At 40.5% G+C, this 23787-nt stretch overlaps 3 protein-coding genes across 3 annotated transcripts; 1 reads left to right on the forward strand and 2 right to left on the reverse strand.

The window, feature by feature from the left end:
* Positions 1-1992: 1992 nt before the first annotated feature.
* On the reverse strand, positions 1993-2851 carry LOC310946233 (gamma-crystallin M3-like; the record flags this gene model as incomplete). The annotated part of the gene is made up of 3 exons (XM_083912650.1): positions 1993-2271; positions 2359-2601; positions 2819-2851. 3 exons carry the CDS (start codon positions 2849-2851, stop codon positions 1993-1995), a joined length of 555 nt encoding a protein of 184 aa, XP_083768776.1.
* Positions 2852-4803: 1952 nt separating this feature from the next.
* inpp5e (inositol polyphosphate-5-phosphatase E) lies at positions 4804-11666 on the forward strand. The gene is made up of 11 exons (XM_083913103.1): positions 4804-4850; positions 5382-6256; positions 6778-6901; positions 7014-7111; positions 7224-7348; positions 7623-7742; positions 8027-8134; positions 8714-8875; positions 9000-9115; positions 9279-9415; positions 9756-11666. Exons 2-11 carry the CDS (start codon positions 5451-5453, stop codon positions 9886-9888), a joined length of 1929 nt encoding a protein of 642 aa, XP_083769229.1. The 5' UTR covers positions 4804-4850; positions 5382-5450; the 3' UTR covers positions 9889-11666.
* A 237-nt stretch (positions 11667-11903) lies between these two features.
* pmpca (peptidase, mitochondrial processing subunit alpha) lies at positions 11904-18981 on the reverse strand. The gene is made up of 13 exons (XM_083912016.1): positions 18929-18981; positions 17397-17599; positions 17221-17300; positions 17054-17136; positions 16802-16896; positions 16598-16698; positions 15150-15413; positions 14940-15032; positions 14724-14842; positions 14522-14612; positions 13760-13822; positions 13488-13632; positions 11904-13332 (listed from the first exon to the last, which is right to left on the reverse strand). The coding sequence occupies exons 1-13, from the start codon at positions 18973-18975 to the stop codon at positions 13163-13165; spliced, it is 1554 nt and encodes a 517-aa protein (XP_083768142.1). The 5' UTR covers positions 18976-18981; the 3' UTR covers positions 11904-13162.
* Between the last annotated feature and the right edge of the window lie 4806 nt (positions 18982-23787).

A 23787-nucleotide genomic window follows, 5' to 3' on the forward strand; every position in this document is an offset into this window, starting at 1 on the left:
TGGGTCTTTATTAAGATGTTTCTGATCCTCATTAGGCTGAATCTCGTATCAGGGCATTGATTCCCCACTTGCACACAGGATCGGCCGTTCTCTGGAGGAAGAAGAGAGAGGAAAGAGAAAGAAAGAGCGAGAAAGAAAGATAGAGAGACATGTGCCTCTGCAATCCTCCTCTGAGGCGTGAAACAAAAAACTATATGTACATAACTTGTTGGAGATAGGCAGTGATTTATACAAATATCTTTGTATATATTTTTTAATAGAGTTTAATTAAAGTACATCTTGATCTTGGAAATACAAAGAACAACTGAGGCTGATGGGAATGTCATTAGCTCTGCAGGTATTTGTGTCATGAACAAAAGTATTAGACTTAATGATGGTACAAGATGAATATGTCACAGAATCACCAAAGTTATTACAATTCATTCAGAGCGGAACATGAACATGCATACTAAATTTCTAGACAATCCATCCAATAGTTGTTGTGTTTTTTGTGCCAATCTTTCCTGTAAATGTTTAAACATTTTACTGGATAAGTGACATGAAAATGCAGAGGATCAAAGCCAAATCATCCTGTAGGGAGCATTAATGTGTGTAACAGATTTCATAGCAATCTGTCATAAAGTTGTAGAGACATGTCACTCAAAACCACACGTCAACCTGCTGGTGGCAACAATTTCAGTAGGATTCATCCTTGGGGCACCATGAATGTCTGTACAAAGTGTCATGGTAATCAGTGCAATAGTTGTTGATCAACAGACCGATTTACAGACGAGCATTGCTGTCCCCAGGGCTAGGCTGCGGAACATTTGAAACATGTCTTTCCATTTGCATATTGTTACAATGCATGTTTCATATGTAATTCCAGTGAAAAATGACCTGACTGGTGTTTAGCTGTGTGACTCCTCTGTTATTGTCAACCTAATAGGAACAGGACTGAAGGAAATACACAGTGAAGCAAGGACAAATCCAGACACTCCAAAGACAATATTTACATCTCATAACAACTCTGAACCAGACCGAAAAAAAATTGGAGCAGCGTTAATATAATCAGAGAATCTCAGCTATCCCAGTATTTATGTGAGGATGTCCAAGTTCAGTGTAAACTCTAGACAGACAGACAACGGTTTGAATTCAGCTCTGAATTAGACTAAACTTCCTCCAGCTTACACAAGCCTTTTTTTATGACAAAGAGGGAGCGGTATGCATCACTGCTTCTCAGCTGCAAATCAAAAAGCGTCACAGACGGTGAACAGCAAATCTAGCTTCAGACTTCTGACACTCCCTCTAGATGTACAGCCCTTCTTTTTATCGCATCAGATCTAAGGAGACGAAAATGATCTGGATCTTATTCTTAGGGTCAGGGTTAGGGGGTAGTATTAGGGTCTACATGAGCCTATTTGCTGGGGAATTCGGCACTGAACATCGGACCCTTTTTTAAGAAAAGGGTCCGATGTTCCATGGTCACATACAAAGTGGGGAACATAGGTACACTCCCCTTGGCTCTCTCCAAAGCTAACAGCACTTAGAAAGTTCACTAATTCCTCATTCCAAACAAGAACTGGAGAGTAAAAAATAAGTTTTTAAAGGTGTTAGGTGCTGGAATATTGCATGGCAAAACATGTGGAATGAACAGAAATAGTTAGTATAATAGTAGTGTATGATGTGTACGTTGCTAATGACATTGCAGCGCTGATGTATTACCGTAGATTACTTGTGCAGGTTTTTGTGTTCAAGACCACAGTCATATGTGATTGGAGACTTGAGATTGGGAAGTTGTTGATTCAAAGTGTGGGTGGGAAATGAGAATAAGAGGGGAACAATTAAAGAAAATGAGAAACCTTCTCATCTTTGTCTACAACCTTGCGTTTGTGATTTCCCTGTCAGTCTGAGATCAGATTGGTGTGAACTGTTTGAAGTATGGGTGGTCAGAATAAGAAAGACTTAAACACACCAGCAGTATAGGTTATGACAGTTTTATTCAGTGCTGAGAGTCTAATAGCAGGAGTCGGTGATGCGCTTCATGCTCATGAACCTCATGTTGCTACTGGCCATGTTCATGAAGTTCCTGTAGTCGCCGGGCCTCACATACATCATCCTGCCTCTGAACTGGGACTGCTCGTACATCAGCCAGTGGCCCTCCATCACGTTGCACGACATGCAGTTGGACATGCGGAAACGGCTCATGATGTCCTCACAGTCATCCATCAGCTCAGACATCTGACCTCCGAAGTTCTCCCTCTCGTAGATCTTCATCCTGAAGGATCCCCTGTGCTGTTGTGCAGAAGAGAAGTGAGTTTAACTCAGAAGATTTCATGTTTTCAGCATCTACAGTAAATCTAGCCAGGTGTAAGATCTTACCATGGGAATCATGCGGCAGGACTTGATGCAGTCGCTCATGCCCAGCATGCTCATGTAGTCAGAGTAGTCTCCCCTCCTCATGAAGAACTGGTTGCCCATGTAGTTGTTGCGGTCATACACAATGAAGCAGCCTCTCTCCACCCTGCAGGAGTGGCACCTGTTCAGGTAGGAGGATATGTCGGGGCAGTCGCTGGTGCACTCATAGTTACGACCCTGGAAGTTCCTCTCCTCGTAGAAGATGATCTGAGGGTAAGAGAGGGGGAAAAAGATTGATTATATATGAAATAAGATTTATTCAGAATCAGAATCAGAAATACTTTAATAATCCAAGGGGGAAATAGTTTATTATATATTCAAGTACAAAAACAGCATGTGTTCAAAGGCCACAAGGACAATTTGCAGTTCATCCCATTAAGTTTTAGTGACATTTTGAAAATGAAAACTATCAGAGAGAACTGACCTTGCTCATCATGTTCATTCCAGTGGAAGTCATTTTGCTGGTCAGAGAGGAGCTGCTGCTGCTGCTGCTGGTGGTGGTACTGCTGCTGGTCTTGCACTGCACTGTACCCTACCTGGTTTAACCCTTTGTTTTTATACCTGACCCACAGACTGGCCCTATTGTGTGAACCCCCTGAGCCAGCAACAGTGCCATAGAAATGCACAGAATATGAAGGGCTGGCCTTTTTTTGTCATTGCCCAGCGGGCTCAGAAATCCTTTCAGCTGCCTTTTCTCGTACAGTGCAGGGGTTCACAGAAAGGGTGAAAGGGTTAACAATTTGAGGTCATATATTGATATTGTTTATTCACTGTGATATGTGCTGTACTGTCAGCAATGTTTTCTGTTGTTTATTTTTTTGTTGTTCCTGACACATAGTGGCCTGGTAACCAGACCAATCTGCAAGTCTCATGTTTGAAAATCACACCGTTTAGTTTGTAGTGTATGTGGAAAGTTTTTTCGTTGTGTTCAATTTTTGTAAATTTCATGATTTCACTTAATGATAGACCTACATGAAGAAGCATACTAATAATATTTTTCTCAGAGTTAACCATGGCAAAACAATATTATATAATAAACAGCAACGCCATATGGAAAAATGTTTTTTTTAGTGCACAAAGAAACATGTAAATGATCTTAGGTTAATTGTATTACACCCAGTAATAAAATAAAAATACAAATAAAAAAATATAATGAATCATGGCAAATGGCTGTGTTAGATGTAAGGGAAACAATAAAAGCAAATGTCTTCACAAGAATAAAATATGTATTCATGTTTAATTTATTGAAACAGTGTTGTAGGATACAGATACATGCATGCAGACTGATATGCTGTTTGATGAGTTGGCAGCTTGTGTAGACAAATGCTGTCCTATTAGGACAAACAGTGTCTCAACCCTTAGTTAAGTATATTGCCCTGTTCAGTTTTTTAAATGAGGATAATTATAACCTAATATTCATAATAGTTTATCAGACATTGCCACAAGGCAATTTAAGATAAATAGAATACACTATATGAAATTGCACATGCTGAAACACTTAAGAAGTGTATTCTTAGTTATGATAGCACCTGTCACTTCCCACTTCATCAGTGCCTTTAATTGTTGCTTTATATATTGTACAGTATGCCCATTGAATTGCACATTTTCACCTCCTGTTTTTCTATTTCTTTGCACTACTCAGTTTTTTGTGTTTTTTCTATTTCTCTTGCACTATTTAGAATTTATTTTATTTATTGTATATATATTTTGTACTATAGCATCGTGGGTTGGAGAGAAACTTATTTTCGATTCCTTTGTATGTCTGGGACATATTGCATCATTGACAATAAAGCTGACTTTGACTTTGATACATGCACTAATATTAGATGATGACAGCACTACAGTAGCCTACAACAAACAGGTAGACTAGAGATCTTCAACAGGGGATCCTCACTGTTACTGCAGGGGGTCCGCCAAATTGTTTGATAATCTTTCCAAAAATATGTCTGAAAATATACATTAACATGAATGCAATGTATGATTTGCAAAGACAAATTTGTGAGAATTTTTTTTTCTTACCAAAACCTGATAGGCCGACTGGCTTACAAGATTAACATATGATGTAGAAATGTAGGAATATGTCAATAATGATCATTGTGATATCTTTTGTATGCACCATAAAAAGCTGTGTGTATAGGCTTTAGGCAACCCTAGCTGTTCGGCCCAATTTAATATGCGACTCAATTGTATACCATATTTGTAGCAGGGGTCCCTGCTTTGCCTCTCTTTCAGCTAAAGGGTCCTCGGCCTAAAAAACGTTGAAGACCCCTGAGGTACACTACAATAGTTTGGGCTGCATGTACTTTCACTTCCCGGCAGACGGGGGCGCTGTGACGCACGCTCCGCTCTCTGTCTTGACTCTCTTGTCCTAGTAACAGAATCTGTTATCAACGTTGCTAGGGAAGTAACTGGGCTGCTCTTAACTTAGCCCCCTGACACCAAACAGTAAACCACAGGTAACTTTACTTCAACGTGATAATAACAGTGAAATATCTAAGTTATGCCACATAAGACGGAAACTACCAGCATTACCTGTTCATTATGAATCTTAGCTTAGCTAGCCTGTATAGCGCTACTGTTGTGCTAGAACATGCTAAGTACCGTAGACTAACTGAAGTCAGTAGTGTAGGTTATATGTTAACTGTTACGCTTAACTTGTTTGCTGGATGATAGATAGTTTGTTAAGCGGTTAAATTGTAAAAATAAAAAGGACTTCAGACTGATTATGAGCTAATTTACGCCGCTATGGCTAACATTAGCATAATTAGCTCACGCAGCTAGTATTCAACAAACTAACTATAGTTAGCGTTAATTGAGGTCACATTGCTAAGCTAACTAATGCTACACGTTTAAGGATTATTGTTAGTGCCTTTATTTGCTAATAAGCAGGACCTAAACTGGTTATTCAACAAACGTTACTAATGTTTCCTTCTCAGTCGTTTTAAGGCCAGCATTTCACTGAATCATGTTCTGTCCTGTATGTTCAGGTTTATGTTAGCTAGCAATGAGAGAGCTCCATCCACCTGACCACAGCTGTTTTCAGACATGACGAGAGCATGAATGGAGAGGAGAGCCCCCTCCATCAGTCCTGTGAAGCTCCCGGTAAAGGAGATTCAGTTGTCAATGACAGCAAGGCACTCAAGACCTCATTAGTGGATGCCAAATCCTTCAAGGAACACAATGATGCCCTTAAACTCATTGATGGAAATGCAGAGGGAGAGATCAGCACATACCAGCCTCGGCCACCCTCACTACCCAGGCTGTCAAAGTCCAGCAAAAGTGTCTCCTTGGAGGAGACCGCCGCAAGAAACAGGAGGCTGAGAAACAGCCAGGGGAGTCTGAGTGACCCGGTTGAGACTGGCTCCTCCACAGACTCTCTTAAAGAGGACCAAGCAGCTCCAACTCCAGGAGGGACTTTTCTCAGTGGTGCTGCCACTAACAGGAATGACCAGGACTCTGATGTGAGACCCCTTTCTGCTGTTGCAGCAGGATCCCCAGTCTTTCGGGACAGAGGGAGCAGTCTCTCCGAGTATGACAGGAGGCCTCCCAGCCAGCAGAGTGACCCCACAGACAACTGGGCCAGGTCCACCAAGGTGCGTCTGTCTCCGGTGCAACCCACAGGGACACTGCCTGCTCTGGGGAAGAGTTTTGCATCAGCCACCTTAAGGGCAGCTAATAGGATTGACAGGGATTGTTTGGATTATGCCATGTTGGCCAGAGAGAAACTCGGTGAGAGACTCCACAGAAACCTGAGCGACAGCCGGCTTCTGGAGAACATGGGGTCGGATAGTGCCTCTGTCAACTCCATGAGGTCCACCTACAGCGTGCTTAGCCCCATCAGACCCCAGGATGTGAGGAACAGGTACAGTAGGCATATCCAAAGCATGTAGATGATGTACCTGGAGTCATCCTCAGGCTGGGTGCAAAGGCTCTTTTGTAAGGTTTACTTACTGTTGTAAGAGAGAAGGCTAATAGAAGCCGGTCTGTTTCAAGGGTACCCTAAGGTTCTGAATTAGATACAGGCCAGACACAACATAAAACTAGGCAAATTTAGACCTGGGTGTGGATATTTTTTTCCATTGCTACAATAGCGCAGTCATGTAAGGGCAATTTGTCAATACCATGTCAGTCTGACTATTGGCCAGGCTTCAACTACCTTATCCTTGTAAGAAAATTGCTCAAAATAAAGTATTATGCTCAGGTACTGAATAAGAATTAGGTACATTGTGTTATACCCATTACAAGCCTTTTGTTATTTATTAAGCTTTTTCCCTTTTACTTTTGAATAATTGATGTAACATCATTTTTCCTACACTGCATCCTGCAAAACAAGTCGGCTGCCCTGACAAGCGCTAATTTTGCTTTCCAATGTGTATTTTTCAGGAGCTTTCTGGAGGGCAGCGTGCTGGGAAGCGGTGCCCTACTAGGGGCCGAGGAGCTGGATCGCCACTTCCCCGACAGGAGAGTGGCCATCTACATAGCCACTTGGAACATGCAGGGTGAGAAGGTAGGGGAAAGTCATGTCTCTGCAGTATCTGGCAGACTAAGAGTCGTTTAAAATCATATTACTAATTACCTAATTAGGGAATACGTTGTAACTAAGTTTCTGTCATTTTCAGGGGCTTCCTGCCAACTTAGATGATCTCCTCCTTCCAACAGACTCTGAATTTGCACAAGACTTTTATATTATTGGGGTCCAGGAGGGATGTCCTGACAGGTGTGTTGTGTTTTGTTAGATTTTATTTATTATCACTGAATAAAAGTGAGTCATCATGACTCTATCAGGGCTGTAAACACAGTTATACATCTGTGTATGTGCGTTTGTGAAGGAGGGAGTGGGAGACCCGTCTTCAGGAGACTCTGGGACCGTACTACGTCATGCTGTACGCAGCATCACATGGTGTTTTGTATCTCACTGTATTTGTCAGAAGAGACCTCATCTGGTTCTGCTCAGGTACTAAACTCCTATATCACTCCCTGCTTATATAACTTTTGTGTAGTGGAAATTGCGCTGAGATGATCTCTCAGTTATGTGATGACATATTAGCATATAGCATCAGATGCTAGTTCATCATCAATGGTCAAGAGTCTTCCCATAAAAGGATTTTAATGTAGTGACACATTTCTTTTATGTACACTGCACATGCACAAGGTTTTGTGTTGAACTGATGACACCGTTATGGCTCTGACATTGACCACTTGTTTTTTTAATCTATTGACCCACGCAGAGGTGGAGCATGCCACAGTCACAACCAGGATCATCTCTCAGATCAAGACCAAAGGCGCTGTGGGGATTGCCTTTACCTTTTTTGGCACTTCCTTCCTCTTCATCACATCCCATTTTACCTGTGAGTAGGTTTCCCCAAAGTCAGGGAGGATGTTGACTGAAGCAGTGGTTAGTGGTTATTATCAGGATGGTTGGAAATTTGTACTAAAGTTTAAGAGCAACACTGGTGTCTTTCGCACCTAAACACCATCCACACATTCTATGAGAGTAAAGTTTTAGTTATTAAACTCACCATGACTGCTTTTACATCTGCCCTTAGTATTACACGTTGGCATTTAAACTTTGCAGCATTGACAGCTAGGCAGTCTTACGCGTTTCCAATTTCTGATTCGGTTGTTCTTCCAGCTGGAGATGCCAAAGTTTACGAACGAGTGCTAGATTACAACAAGATTGTCGAGGCTCTAGCTCTACCCAAAGGCCTTCCAGACACCAACCCATACCGCTCCACACCATGTAAGTTACCATGTGTTTCTATGACCAGAGATGATTAACATGATCTATACTTAAACAGATTAACCTGCAGCAGTTAGCCTCATATTCTGTGTTAAAATATTGTCTTTATGAAACATGCAACATTCTGGCAGTGGGATACATTATACTTTACTTACAGTATCCAGCTAATTTTTAAAAACAAATTTGCTTCACTTGATTTTTGGCAATTCACAAATTATATTCAAGTCTTAGCCTTTTTGCACATTTTCAGTTCAGTTCAGTTTAATTTATTTATAGTGTCAAATCCTAACAAAGTTATCTTAGGAAACCTTTCATAATGAGTCAGGCCCACATTATGGTTTATTTAGGATTTATAGAGACTTAACAATTCCCCCATGAGCAACAGCAAGTTGCACCAGCAACTTGGAAACAGTGGCGATGAAAACCTAGATTTTTAAATTGTCAGAAACAGACCTGGCTCTATGATGGGAGGCTGTCTGTCATGACCAGTGGATAGAAAGAGAGAGCGACAGACCCCTGTTAGTAAGAATAATGGCTAACGATCTTTTCATAATCACCGGATGTCATTTTTAATTGTAGCCGACGTCACCACGAGATTCGACCAGGTCTTCTGGTTTGGAGACTTTAACTTCCGGTTGAGTAAAGCCCGGGTCGATGTGGAGACCATCATAAACCGCACAGTAGGTGGTGATATGGGCCCTCTTTTGGAGCACGACCAGCTCTCTCAGGAAATGAAAGATGGTATGCTTGAATGTTGGAGGCTACATTTCTGTGAAAACTTCTAACATTTCAATTTTTTTATAGAAGTAGGCTGTTGTGTTTGATTTTATTCTCACCGTGCAGGTGTGCTTTTTCCCCCCTCCAGGTTCTATCTTTAAAGGTTTCCAAGAGGCACCAATACACTTTCTCCCCACATACAAGTTTGACATCGGCTGTGATATCTACGACACTACTTCTAAACAGAGAACACCTTCATACACAGTAAGAAGCTAGCTTAAGATCATTAGCCAACCTTTTGATAGAAGGCACTTTTTATCACTTATATACTTTCCAGCTGCTCTAATTAACATCTCAACTGGCCAGAGCGGTTTAATCCAGTTTATTGTGGCTCTCAAAAGTGTTAAACCTCTGTTTGTGTTCACAGGACAGGATCTTGTTTAGGAGCAGGCAGGCTGATGACATAAAAGTGGTCAAGTACACCAGCTGCTCCAGCATCAAGACCTCAGACCATCGGCCTGTTATCAAAGTCTTCCAGGTCAAACTCAGGCCAGGCAGAGACAAGTGAGTCCCACTGTTATTCAAAATCATTGCTTAACATGGGTGTTCATCATGTTCAGGATACGTTTCACAATGTATATTGTTCTTGTAATTATATCAGTGAATATTATATATCACAAGTTGTTCTTAACACACGAATGAATAATAACCACCTGGAAAAGTACTCTTGAAATTATGAGTTTATAAATAACTGTGTAATATGTGGTAGTCACTTTGGAATGCTAGGGCAGCAAGAATCTTTTCTGCCCCTTTATACCAGATTCTTAATGCTTAATACTTAAATCCTAAACATTTCCTTTACTTGACCTCATCAGTCACACATTTGATTATTGCTGTTGTTTAGTATTCCCCTAGGTGCTGGACAGTTTGACCGAGGCTTGTACCTTGAGGGCATCAGGAGGAGGATCACTAGAGAGCTGAAGAGGAGGGAGGCCATGAAGAACCGCAGTAGCAGCACCATCTGCACCATCTCCTAAACCATTAAAACAAACTTTCCAGACCAGACCTGACTGGATCAAACTGTGCCAGAGACTAAGAACTGCCAGGGAATGTAAAACCAGAGGGGCAGAAAAGGACCAGATAAAACCAGAGTTGTGATTATGACACAGAGCCCAGTGATGGCTGTGGTAACTGAGCTGAGTGTGCCCTCTGTTGGGCGTCGTTGGGAACTGTCTGTGTGGGAAGTGGCTGGCTGTACTTGAGGGCAGGGACCTTGAGGTCAGACATGCACAGAGAGGTTTACAGACACAGCAGCAGTCTGGCCTTTATTTATTCAGCCCCCTTTACTCAAACATGACTGACAGAGTGTAAGGGGAAGGGGGGGACCATCGTGGCTTACCCTTCAGTCACATGCTCCAGTGTGAACTGATCGAACCTTTAAGGCTCTGTGTAACTGCATTTATTTTTATTTATTTTTTTTGTAGGTGTTTAAAAAGCATCTTGAACTACAATGTGACATTATCCTTAATGCTAACATCAGTGTTCAGATGCCTTGTGAATTTGTCAACGGCTTAACAAACGTAATTGCATTTTGGCGGCACAAGGAGGTGCACTTTTTAATGTAATTTAGGTGTATGCCAGTGGTCGATTTTAACTTGAAATTTGTTCTAAGATGAATGTTTTATAGGAGAGATACATTATGACTGAAGAAGGGAGGTTAAGTTTATAATTTCAAGGGCGTGACATTGATGCACACTACAGTCAGGAAGTTGTCACTACACGTTACACGCTACTGTTGAATTTCAGGGAGATCAAATGTATTTGACAGCTTATATTTAAAGGCATAATATGTAGAATATTGTACCGTGCGCAGAAATAACTAATAAACAGCATTCGAAGCTCGCCCCTCCTCTCCTCCCCAGCTTAATAGCCAGAGAGAGGGAGTGGTGGAAAGAGAATGCAGCAAGTCGAGCGAGTTAAAGAGTGAAAGAAGAGATGGAGGCGCTAGTTAGAACTAATGAGTAAATCAAGGGAATAAAATGGTATTTTCGGATTGCTTCATGGCGGTTACGTTCAAAGCACAAATAAACACAAACACACCTCTGCACGAAAGTGCCATATTGTTGGATTATGAGTGATTACAGAGCTTCCTCCGGTCTCTCTGTGTGTGTTGGTAAAAAACACAGCCTTGTGGCCTGTGTGTCAGTATGAGACGCTGAGGAGAAGGGGCATAACAAAGCGATGTTTGAGAACAACAGGCTGTTCACCCTGTGCGCTGTTGTTGGCTGGAGGTTAAACACCCATGCAGGGCCAAAGCTCTTGGCTTACACTCACAAACGTCCCTGCACAGCAGAAAATCCAGGCAGGCGGAAGGGTCTCTGCAGATACAGACACCACCAAACACTTCTAGAGGGTTATAAATTATGATTGTGAGGGATTACGTTTGTATTAGTTTATACATCATTTTTATGATAATCTGACTTACCTTTAACTGTTTTTGCAGGAACTCACTTACTATACAATAGGTTATATTTACACTGTTAACACCTGTCACTACTTTTTCCTGTTATTAGGCCAAGTGATCCTTTGCTACAGACTGTAACTCAATGCCTTACCTCGCACTGCTGCGTAACCTCATTTGTACTATAAACTGATGTACTGTATGTACCACATTAATGAACTTTTATTCCCAGCACGGAGAGCAATCTGCTCCCAAAACTTAAGTGCCTGTGGGTCTTGTTTTCATTTCCCCAAGACCTCTTAACTATATCCGGGTATTTTTTTTATAAGTCATCCATGATGTAACATCCTGTAATAAACGTTTTAAAACCCACTTGTTTGTTGAATAAATTGTGTCCATTGGACTCTAATGCAAAACCTTTAAAATATATAATTTTATTGATGGTAGTAATTCTTAAGAGATTCACATACTCGCTCAGAAACCACCGAAATACTTAAAACGTGTGTATATTGGTGTTAAACAAAAGCTTTGTTTTTAAATGTCTCATCTGGCAAAAGTAAGCCTCTAAATTCATTTGAATGCAGAGGAGACATGTCTTTTAGTGGAACAGTGTGACATTTTGGAAATGCTACTCGCTTTTGGAGTTCACAGAGGAGATGAATGCCATTTTCATATTTGTCAGTTAAATGTTTTAAAGTTTACAGCTCACTGCCAGTTATATTAACCTAAACATAAAAATTGTACAGTTGAGTTAATGTGAGATGGGCAGGTTAACACGGTAATTAGTGAGGTTAGAAGTGATTTTGATTTTGTTAGAGCTAGGTGAGAAGTTTCCCGTCTTTGTGCTAAGCTAAGTGGCAACGATTTTCTCATCTGGTTTAAACCTCTGCCCCTGAATTGCCCCCCGGGGACAAATAAAGTTTTTTTAATTGAATTGAATTGAATTGAAATAAGCATATTTCCCAAAATCAAGCCGTTCCTTTAATTTATCCCGATAATTTAACATTATTTTTTAAATTTGCAAGGGCACGCAAAAAAACACAAGAAATAACAGATTTCACTTTAGATTTAAATGTCTTTACAGTACATCTGAGACACACTGATGACAGAAACCATGATTTCAGTCTTGAGGATGACCTGGCTACAGTTGTGAGTTTTGTCACATCTATCAATATGTTTCCAAGGATTCCTTTGTTAATCTGTTCCATCACTGTGTGTAGAGCCTCCTGTGCATGTGAAGGGAGACTATTAAGCGCTTTTTTTTTTTTATAAATAGTAAGATTTTCAAAAGTTTTCTGATCCATCCTCTTTGGAAAACGAGACGACTCGAGGTGGAGCTCTGTGAATGTTAGAGAGCTGAAGGTTTGCAAGCTGCAAGAGCTCAATAAAAAAAAACAGTTTAGACACTGCTGGGGTTGGTTAGCTGTCCCCTTCTCTTGCCTATAAGCTGCTTTACTTTTACAGTCATTCTTTTGTAAGCTTAAACTTAAAAGGTTGGTATTTAGATTTTATAATGAGAAACTAACACTTGAACTGTGCCTTTTGGTAGAGTTGTCCCTTTAAAACTCCTGCAAACCTCCCCAGAAAACGATAAAATGTGGTTTTCCTGCCCACAAACAAAAAATATAGATACTCCAACTGTATGCAGACTACGGTTACTGTTGAGTAAAATGTAACTTTTCTATAAAATCCCAACTCTTGGCAGTTCAGTCAAGAGCCCGGGCATTAGTCCCCTCCCAGAGTGATCTATATTGAGTTCTGTGTCGGGAGGGAACACTAGCGTAATCTTCCAGTCCAGTTTATTTACATTGATGTTTCCCATTGATGACCGGCTTGATGGCCATGGGGGTCTATCGGAAGAGGCGATACATGCGAGGGAGACGTCCGTCCTTGCTGGACAGAGCGGCCTGGATGTGTTCGTACGAGGGAAGCTCCGTCAGGTCTCCCAGAGCGGCAACTGCCGGCTTACTACGCAGCATCTTGGTGGTTACTCTCTTGATGTCACTGGCTGTCACGTTGGCTGAAAATTATTTGTTGACAAGTCAAAAAATAATTTAGCCGGGTGAAATAAGAATATTTCAAAATTTTTGCTCTCTTATACAAGTATTTTATGACATGTCCCACTCATCCGGATGAATCACGAAGAAAAAACAGTGAATTTTGTTCAATACTCACTTATTAGATCGCACAGTTCATGTGGCAGCTTTCTCTTTCCTGTGGAGAGAACCTGGCGACCAACATCTTCAAAAATAACCGGCCGCGACTCGAGGTTCATCATCAACATGGACTTGAGCTGAGTCTTGGCTCTCTCCAGCTCCATCTGGATGAAAAGAAAAAACTATTTGAACAATGCTCCAAGAATGGTACATCACCTTTGTTTCTTTAATCAATAACCAATATTGTTAATAGTGTGGCGGATTGCCCTGATAGTGAAACATAGCCATTACCTCTCCTGCATTGCCAGACATCTGGATGAACTCCCTGGTTATTATCTCCACCATTTCCCGCACCTGGAGATGAATGTATGTAATGATAAGAGCTCTGCATAAACATCACTAAAGACGACATAAATCGTGATCAAGTATTAGAGGGATGTTTGACATGATTTAAACATTCCTCTGCAAAGCTGTGATTGGTCAAAGCTATTTGGATGCAAAGTTACAATAAGGCCCCTTTAAAACTAGATCAGGCGCTCCTGGAAAAACAGCAGTAGTCCCATTAATTTGAACGTGGGTAGTGACTTTAGGCTGTGGCGGTGGGGATGAGAGATTTTGAGAAACACAACACCAGACCAAAATTTGAGAGTGTGCGACTGCATTTTACGTCTAGTCGCACATGCGCAACCAGATGTCTCTCCATATCAATTTGTAAGAGGTTAAACAGCAACAGTGTCAAATAACACAGGCCAATATGTAAGCAGTGCAAGAAGATAGTGCCGTTAGCACAGTAATAAACACGTAAGGCCTGCAGTTTCGTCAACATCAGGCTACAAGTTATGACAGTGATGCACCTGACGGACCCAAAGCCTCTGTTAGTGACACGCTGTAAACAGACGGTTTCTGACAAGAAAACAATAAGTTTGAAATATAAAGCTTACTTGTGCTACAATGACACTCCCACATCTTTGCTTTGTATCGCCGGACCGCCTGATCACATCTGAACGTGGCCTAAGACTAATTCGAACCCTGCTGCCCCGAGCCTGCACCCACCTGTCTTGGGTCTGCACTGGCATGGATACACAGCAGCCCACTGTCCTCATAGCTATGATGGTAGGCAGTGGCGTTGTACATCCAATGATGCCTACAACAGACAAGAATAACCACAAGGCAATTAGTGATACTGACTGGTCTTAAATCAGTGACTGATGATTATCTGAAATGATGCCGAATTGAGGTTTTTTGAGACGTTTACCTGTTGAGCACGTTCAGGTAAAGGCGAGTGAACATGCCTTTCCCAGGTCCTCCTGCAGAAAAGGAGCCACCTCCACCCATCATCATGTTGAGCACCGCAAATGGGATGAAGTCCTCTTCCTGTTAAGATGAAAAAATATTTGGGAGCTTGTAGCCAACACGTATCAAGCAACTGATTTGAGACTCTTCAGGGTAGCCAGGCACAGCAAACACCTACCAGGAAGGAGCAGCTCTCCAGGCCGATCATGATGTGAGTCAGCTCTGGGATCGGGGTGGGGCCAAGGCTCACATCTGACATATCCTTCTCCATCTAACAGATATCATTATTCACTATTGTACAACTGGAAAATACACCAGATAAATGCTACCCAAGGACGACATTTAAGATCAAATCTGGCACAAACATAACTTATAAACAATAAAACACCTTGATGATGCCACCAGTGTACTGTGCTACAGAGAGGTCCACGTTGGCAACTGCACTCGTTCCCCACACCGGCTTCGCGTTCAGCAGGTATTTCCTGGCACACTCCACCAGCTGCTCATGCTCGATGCCCACTCCAGCCAGCACCATCCGCTCGGGACAGAAGTAGTTTCGCAAATAACCGTGAAGCACGTTCTTGTCAATTTTGTCCACGTTATCCACGGGACAAAAGCGAGGAAGTCCGACCGTGTTGCCTCGATATGCAGCCTGGAAAAAAACAATGAACTATAAAGTTAAAGGAAAAATAAAGTTGTAATATTATCTTTGACAGGCTGCTGTTTTTATTGTCAAGAATTAACCTAAATGCTCCTAAATTAAACTACTAGAAAGCACAAAATGATGTTTCTATGGGGATTGGGTAGTTAAAATAGGACTGAAATAATGCCGCTGTGATTATAGTTATGGTACTTTTTTTTATTCATCATTTTAGTGAATTATGTGGGGAAAAAAACCCTACATATTAATCACACCCTTAATGCTTAAAGGAATACTTCACAGATATGTTGTTGAAATATAACATTTCTAATTTGGGCCTTCATGGCAGAGAAAAGGCAGAAAGTGACTATTAAGTATATAAGTGTCGATTAAAAACAATAACTCCCATAATGCAACACAATGCTGTGCAGGCAATTCCCACTGGTATAAAAAAAAACTCTCTCTGCTGGCCTTGGCTGACGTTTCCAGTTCACCTTATTGTTGAATATGTGTCCAGAATGCCGCTGCCCATATGTGGGGCGTAACTAGGAGGCTCAACAACACATACCGTTTCCTCGTCTGACCCAGAGATTTCGTCCAGAAGAAATTTACATCTTCGAAATTCTGTGCAGCAGGCCTATTCTAACTCTGTTTCCACATCACAGTGAGCGCTCCGGCACCGGTCAGTCCTCCCCGGCTTGAGCATGCATGGGCAACTCTGCTGCCTTGGTAGCATCTGCAGTAGCCGTCTTCTGTTCCTCCACCATGAAACTCTTATTTGAGCACCAGATCTTCGAACTCCCCTTCTTCCATATCATACTGATTACCTTCCCATTTGTTGACTTTCTGCAGGTTGCGGCCCACCCACCAAGTGAAGTCCTACCCACTGACCTGTGATCGATCTGAAGTGTGTGTGTGTTTCACCCCCTATAGCCGGGTTTGAAAAATTAGGAACTAGAGCTTCTAGTTTTGGCTGAGCGCGTCTCTCTCACACTTCTGCTTGACAATGTCTTTTTGCGTCATTGTCATTCTGAAGTGTACCGTCTCAGGGGAATGATGCAGGACCATTCAAAAATATGACTTGGTTTCTAACAATACAAAGCTTAATGCAAATAGGTGAAGTATCCCTTTAAAGCTCATGGATTCATTGATTTACTTTCACAGAGGGCTGATGTTGGAGGAACTAAACAACTCACAGCATGGATCATCTCAGTGAGTAAGGGTTCAGGGTCTGGCCTCATGTTTAGATCTTCTAACTCAAAGCGTACCGCCATTTTGGTCATCTCAATCTCGTCATCTGCACATAAACAAAGATAGGTTATCTCTGGCAGGCAGTGGAGACCGACAGACATGTGGGAGAGTTGCCAAAAATGTGTCATTTAAAATAAGAATTGACTTACCCAGCAGGCGAGGCTGTAAAACAGCATCAGAGAGAAGATTGACAACTGTGTCCAGACCCTTAACTTCAGCAGACACAGCATACATGGTGGTGTCTCTGCACAGCAAAATGCATGATATATCACAAACACACACACACAACAGATGTGATGTATACTCTCCAACAAAAGGAAGGCCTAGTTCCCAAATGGGAGCTAGTAACACACAAACATCTTATAACAATGAGATAGACATTGTGCTGAGAGCAGACATACCTTGATGTTTGGCAGTCACATATTCCTCCGTGTTTTTCCAACGTGAGGAGAATTTCATCTTTACTCCCGTACTGAGCTGTGGACTAAAGACAAAGAATGACAACATCACTTACTTTATGTGCTTCAACATCCTTGACCTTTTGTAGTCTTTACACTGTTTTACTTACAGAAAAGGCTAGTTTCTCTATGAAGTGTGCTATTCCACTAGGGTACTTTGCTTCATGTCTGGATCCAGAATTGACTAAAACTAGAAATAAGCAAAGAAGACAAACATTGTATTCACTTTAGCCAGATCCTGAAGAAAATATGTTGTGTTAATTTGCATATAACTGTTGCAACTTACTTCCAACTGTACAGAATTGACCAAACTTGTTTTGGGAAGCGACCCTGAGGCCATTTTCTAGAGTAGTGATCTTAGTCTCGTTTTTTTCCTGACCATCCACAGATGCAAACACTGGCTTGGGGATCCCAGGCAGAGGTGCAGAGAGGGAGACATTGGGGTATCGACTGCCACTGCTGTACTTTCTGTAAGCTGCGATCCCAAACCTTTGAGAACAACAAAGCAATGATTCTTTAACTCATTCTTAATTGTAAAAACAGTGTTTAAACTCTTAATTTGAGCAAAAGTAGCAAACTGTAACAGGGAATTATAAAATTGAGGCGGTTAACCTGCATCACTTTACTAGACCATGGTTTAAACAGCTAACCTCAAAAACACCGGTAGCTTTAAGGTAAGTGGTTTTAATATTGAATCGAAGAGTGGATATGTATTGCAGATATCCACAATGACATTCTTACTAGTACAAATTACATCACTTTTGCCACTAATGTGTATTGTACTTTCAATTCTAGATATCCAAAATTTAATTTTAAATATCTAGAACGAACATTCTCCAACAAAACACTCTAGATATCTGTAATGTAATCCTACCATCCAATTGTTACTAGTCATAGTTTTTATTTCAGATATCCCAAATAACAAAAAAATATCCATAATGTAATTTTGACTATCCAAAATATATTCTGAAAGGTAAAAATGTCATTACGGATGTACAACAGCAATATTACTAGTTAGAATCACATTACACATATCCAGATTGTTCATTCTAGATATCTAAAATGTAATTTTGCAGATCTAGAATTTAAAGCCCAATACACATACACGCAAAAAGTGACGTCTTTGTACTAGTAAGAATGATGTTGATGTAGGAAAAATGCCATTGTGGATATCTTAAATTATCATTCTGACTAAGATAAGATATTCCTTTATTAGTCCCAAAAAGGGAAAATGTCCATTTTACAGCAGCAAAATGGATAGCAAACATAGAAGAAGCATCAATAAGAAAATATGAACAACATAAATACATGGAAATATAAAATAGAGGAATAAGAGGAACTATAGGTACAATTTTTTATGAATGTTTTAAATTTACACCACTAAGGCACAGAGGAAAATATTAGTATTGCACATTGAGTTCAATTCACCTGAGCTAAGTTTTTCACACTGAAGTGAACACAGTTGGTGACCTAGTAAGAACTACAAATGTTTCTAGGAGAAATTGTCTTATCGATATATAACATGTAATTACAGATATCTGAGTGTGATTCGGTCAAATTTTAAAACCGCTTGACACAGGGGCTCTGTACTATTTACTCATGATGTCACATGAACCATCCTGACAGGACCACAGCTTGTCTGACGGCTAACATTTAGCATCGTGCTAGCCGAGGAAGCTAATCTTGTTGAGGACGCAAGGAAGTTACGTCAGAGAGAGGCGTGTCACGGGAGACACTGCATGTACCGGTTATAATGTTTGTCTGTATTTAGCTCGAGTCTGGCGACTATTTAAGAATTTATTTTATACGTGTCACTACCTTTGAACGCGACTCCAGCTTCTACATCGAGACATGTGAGTCGCCATCTTGGATCCTCTGTGACCAGACAGTAACCCGGAGGATGATGAAAGAAGCACTTCCGCCGCAGACACGCGAATCTTTTTTATTTATTTTTTTTTTTTTTCATTTTAACGAGTCAGTGTAAACATTGCTTTTCTTACATCTTCCAAATGTATTTCTTGATGTAAAAATAATAATAACATAAATTAAAATGTACAAAGACAGTAAAAGAGGAAAAAGGAATGAAGAATAACAAAAAATAAATAGGTAAGTGATCTGTAAGGGAGAAAAGTTGAAATGCCTAGTATAGTAATATATATGGCAATATATATATATATATATATATATATATATATATATACAGTTTTTGCCAATCTTTGCATTTTGGGTAACTTTGAGTTACCCAACCAACTACCCAAGTAATACCTGCTTTATTTATTTGGACAATATATTGTCTCACCTTTATTGTTTTGTATTGTTTTGTCAACACAACTTTTGAGCTGTACACTGAAATGTACAGAGCCACTGAAGTCCCAAAAGATAATATTTGTATTTATACTTTCTTGGACCTAACTGGTTAAGTAATTATTAATTAATTAATATAAAGTTTAATTACAATTTGTGAATTTTCGCATCAGTTTAGCACATTTTATAGAATAGATATACATAAGCCTAACTTTCCAAGCAAAGCGAAACAAAACAGTGCGGTGTAATATTTTAAGATGGACGAAAGACTCTTTTGAGTTGGGCATAATAAATTCTATGATAATAATAAAAAAAAGCTCAATGTTTAAAAGTGACCTTTGTCTCTTTTCCTCCCCTTTGTCTTTGTGTTGTATCTCTAAAACAACTCGATCTTTGGTTCTCTCTTATTTGGGTTCTGGGATTTAAAACAGAACAATTGATCCTTTAGAGTGGTCCACAGGCCAGGAGTGTTGAGCTACATCACTGAATCAATTCTGACACAGAAATAGGCCAGCTCTTGAATAATGTTACCACTTCCACCTGATTTTCAAACATTGAAGAGCTGCAGGAGGAATTAACGAGACTGTGTCCAGCACCAAATTTGACTGAGTGAATCCAACGACTACTACAATGTTCTCCATCTTGCAAGTCACCGCAGTTTTATGGTTCATTTCTCTCCTTTTGTGCTGCAGCTCATATGAGCTCCAGGACACCATCCACACTCTGAAAGAGGAGAACCTCCACCTGCAGCACCGACTGGAGAACCTCACCCGAGCTCTCAGAGATTTGAAACATCTGCTGACAGAGAACTCCAAAGGTAAGAGAAGAGAGTTATGGGATTATATATTAGTAAACTGTCAGGGTGGACTTTGTGAAAAGCCATTTGTTTCCAATTAAACACAGCTTCTGAGGGACATGCCACTGAATTTCTGCACATCTGGAAGGAATGGTCTCAACATGGTAAGGTGAAGTCTGACATTATGGAAAAGATCCTGTTTTGGTGCAGATGTTTTTTTTGTCCCAACAATAGTCTTGTGTTTTCCAGGTATTAGTGCTGAGACTCATCAAACGTTGGAGCAGGCCCTCTGTTTAAACGAGCTCCACGGAGCTGCACAGCCCATCTTCATCTCTCCGGGCTTCCTCCTCCTCCTCCTCTCACCTTTTGTCTCTATGTTAATGTCGTGACTTAGCGTCAAAACACCAACATCTTTAAGCCCGTAACAACTCCACCTGGATATCCCGATGATATACATAATCAGGAAAGTATTTGTAAATGTTATTATTATCCTAAAAGTAATACTTCCAAAGCAGGAGTGTGGCTTTTTTTGACAAGAAATCTCTGAAAAAAGAATTTGGTATTTAATTTATCCATTTGATCTTCAGTTATATCTGCTGTATATATGTCTCAACAGGTGTGTAATTCTGGTGGATAATACATCTCTTTAACACTAACTTCCTTATTGTTTGATGACTCCACTGCTGCATATGATTTAATAATAAAAAGATAATAATGTATTTTTCTTTTTTCTGACCATATTTAAATCTATATATTTATGCATTACCACATCCATTTATTAATATCCCTCAAATGACTTCAAGATTACATGAAAGTTTGTGTCTTTTGGACATTTCAGACCGTGTCAGTCATTGGGTCTTTTCCACAAAGAAACACATTTTATTGTCTACATTAAACTGCTCTCACACAGATTATTTGGGAGAACTCTGATGACACCTCCTCTGGTGGGTTTATGTGTTTGATGTCCTCAATCCAACGGTGTTACACTTTGCCTGCTGTCTTTGTCTGCTTGATTAAAATGACCCTTTCTGCATAGATTATAAATCGGTGCATTTGTACTTTAATTTCCATTTGATTATGCTGAATGAATTGTCAATTTACATTTGCAAGGACTTCATCTGGCCCCTGCAGACATGTAGCAGGACTACAGTGTTAGCTGCAGCCCTGTATGTGAGTGAGACAGAAGCCACCGCATGAATGTTTTTTTATGTGCTTTTCTCTACTTTTTACTTTAAAAACTTGCACTAAAGAATTATTATCCACCATTAACCTACATTTAAGAGCAGTCCACCAGTGCTTGTACATATTGAGTGATAAGGTGTATGATTGAATGACGCTGGAATAATGATCTATTCAAACATCAGATTGAAAGATGTACAGTTTTTAACCCTACCCCCTTTTAAACATTTGTTGCTTTTAATGGTTTAGTTTGGACCCTTTATTTCCAATTAAGGTAAATCGGAATAGCACACAATGATCCTGCACATATTTTAGACAAAGGTGTGTTTCGAACTTTGTGGCAAACATGTGGGGAAGGCTCTGTCCTGTTGCACAAAGCCAGGATTATAAAGAAGTGGTCTTCAGAGTTTTGGTGTAAAAATATGGTGTGAACAGAGCCCTAATTCGAACCCCCTCCAACACCTTAAAGACGAACTGGAACTTGGACTTATTGCCCAACATCATCCAACTCTTGTAGCTAAATCTAAATGACGCATTCTTCTGCACAGCTAGCAGAGCATTGACAAGTTTGTGAAAGGACTGCCAGGTGCACTTAAAGCAGATGACTAATCTACTGTATACCAAACGTCACAACTACCAAAACAAAGACAAGAAAATACCATGGGGCATATGGGCTTGAAAATATATTTATCACCCCGCAGAAAAGGTTTTGGAACCACTGGTTTTAGAATTAGTTAGTATGTCCAAATGCTTTTGACCATGCAGTGTGTATACATAGGTACAGTATATACAGACACATATACTGTGCAGAGAAAGTTGTATCAACAACTAGGAACATGTGCTGTGTATTACAGTTTTTTTTTAATTACTTTGACCTGGTTGAAGAAACTGGTGACCCCTCAGTCATCATCATCACTCTCTCAGCAGAGCAAAAGACACCTCTTGCAAATGAGTTAAACCATTGTCATTGATTTGACACACTTCCCGCATCCTTTTGCAAATCAGTAAACGCAGATGTCATTCAAGCAGTCCTAACTCCATTGCTTTAGCTGAGATAACCAAACAGAACATATATGTTCCAATCTCTTAGACACTTCTTGACCAGTATGAAATCACTGAAGCACCTGTTTGACACTGCTTCACAAAACTTTTCAATTTGCAATCAGTCTGCAGGCTTCCTCCATACTCTCCATTTTTAAATCCTAGGAATTCTTCAGTGCATGAAGATGGAAGGTTTACGATCATCACCCCTATGACCAGATGCCCTTGATTGATGCAATGACGGCTGCTGCCCAAGATATAGATGCAGAGGCATGCCAAGGCTGGATCAGGCATGCAAGAAGATTTTTCCCTCGGTGCATCGCAAGAGAAAATATCGAGTGCGATGTAGATGAGGCTATGTGGCCCATTCGTCAAGAGAGAATTGACTAGAAGAGATTTTTTTCTTTATTGTACAGAATTTTTATTTTAATTTTCCTTATGTCTTACACAGTGATGGATTTTTATACTATATATGTGGTTTCTGTTGGAATATTTCATTTATTAGCCACAATCTAAAAAAAAAAAGAATAAATACTGCATTCAATAAAATTGGAAAATCATTGTAGATGATTCTGGATCTATTTTTTGCAAGAAAGCAAATTGGCACTGATATGTAAGCTGCTGACCAGTAATGCAGCACTGATTCACAGTGAGAGCTGAATGTTGTATTTTGATGCCCCTTGTCTAATGACTGATTGGAAGCGCTTATGCACTTGTTGTTTGGGGGCAAAATTTGCTTTTGGTCCATATCTTAAATGTTTTGGCGGAGTTAGAGCCTTTTGCAGGCAAAATGAGTCATTTTGACCATTGGTGCCACTGTTTAGGCGTTAGCGTTAACAGTTTTGAAAAATGTGGATTATGAGTCGACTACTGCATCAAAGCAATCAAAAAAACATTTTTGTTTCTGTTTACTGTCTCGGTAATGGGTACACAATGAAGAGCCTTGTGCTTCATTACAGCTTTGAATGGCTTTTAATGAGAATGCACAGTGTGTGTGTGTGTGTGTGTGTGTGTGTGTGTGTGTGTGTGCGTGTGTGTGTGTGTGTGTGTGTATGTGTGTGTGTGTGTGTGTGTGTGTGTGTGTGTGTGTGTGTGTGTGTGTGTTTGAAGGGGGTGTTTGAAGGGGGTGTGAGGGGGTGTGGATGTTGTGTAGCACATGCGTGTCGCTGCGCTGCTTGTTCTTGACAAATGCATCAGGAGGACAGAGGTAGTGCACAGACGGCAGACAGACAGATAGTGGTTTAAGACGAATGGTTTGACTGCAGATCAACACAGAAACAATCCCTGGACACGTGCAGAGTAAGTATCATCACTCTCTCTGTGGTCTTTCAGTGGAGCGGATAACAACGTGAACATC

The sequence above is a fragment of the Echiichthys vipera genome, assembly GCF_963691815.1.
Source record: "Echiichthys vipera genome assembly, chromosome: 4".
NCBI classification, from domain to species: domain Eukaryota; kingdom Metazoa; phylum Chordata; class Actinopteri; order Perciformes; family Trachinidae; genus Echiichthys; species Echiichthys vipera.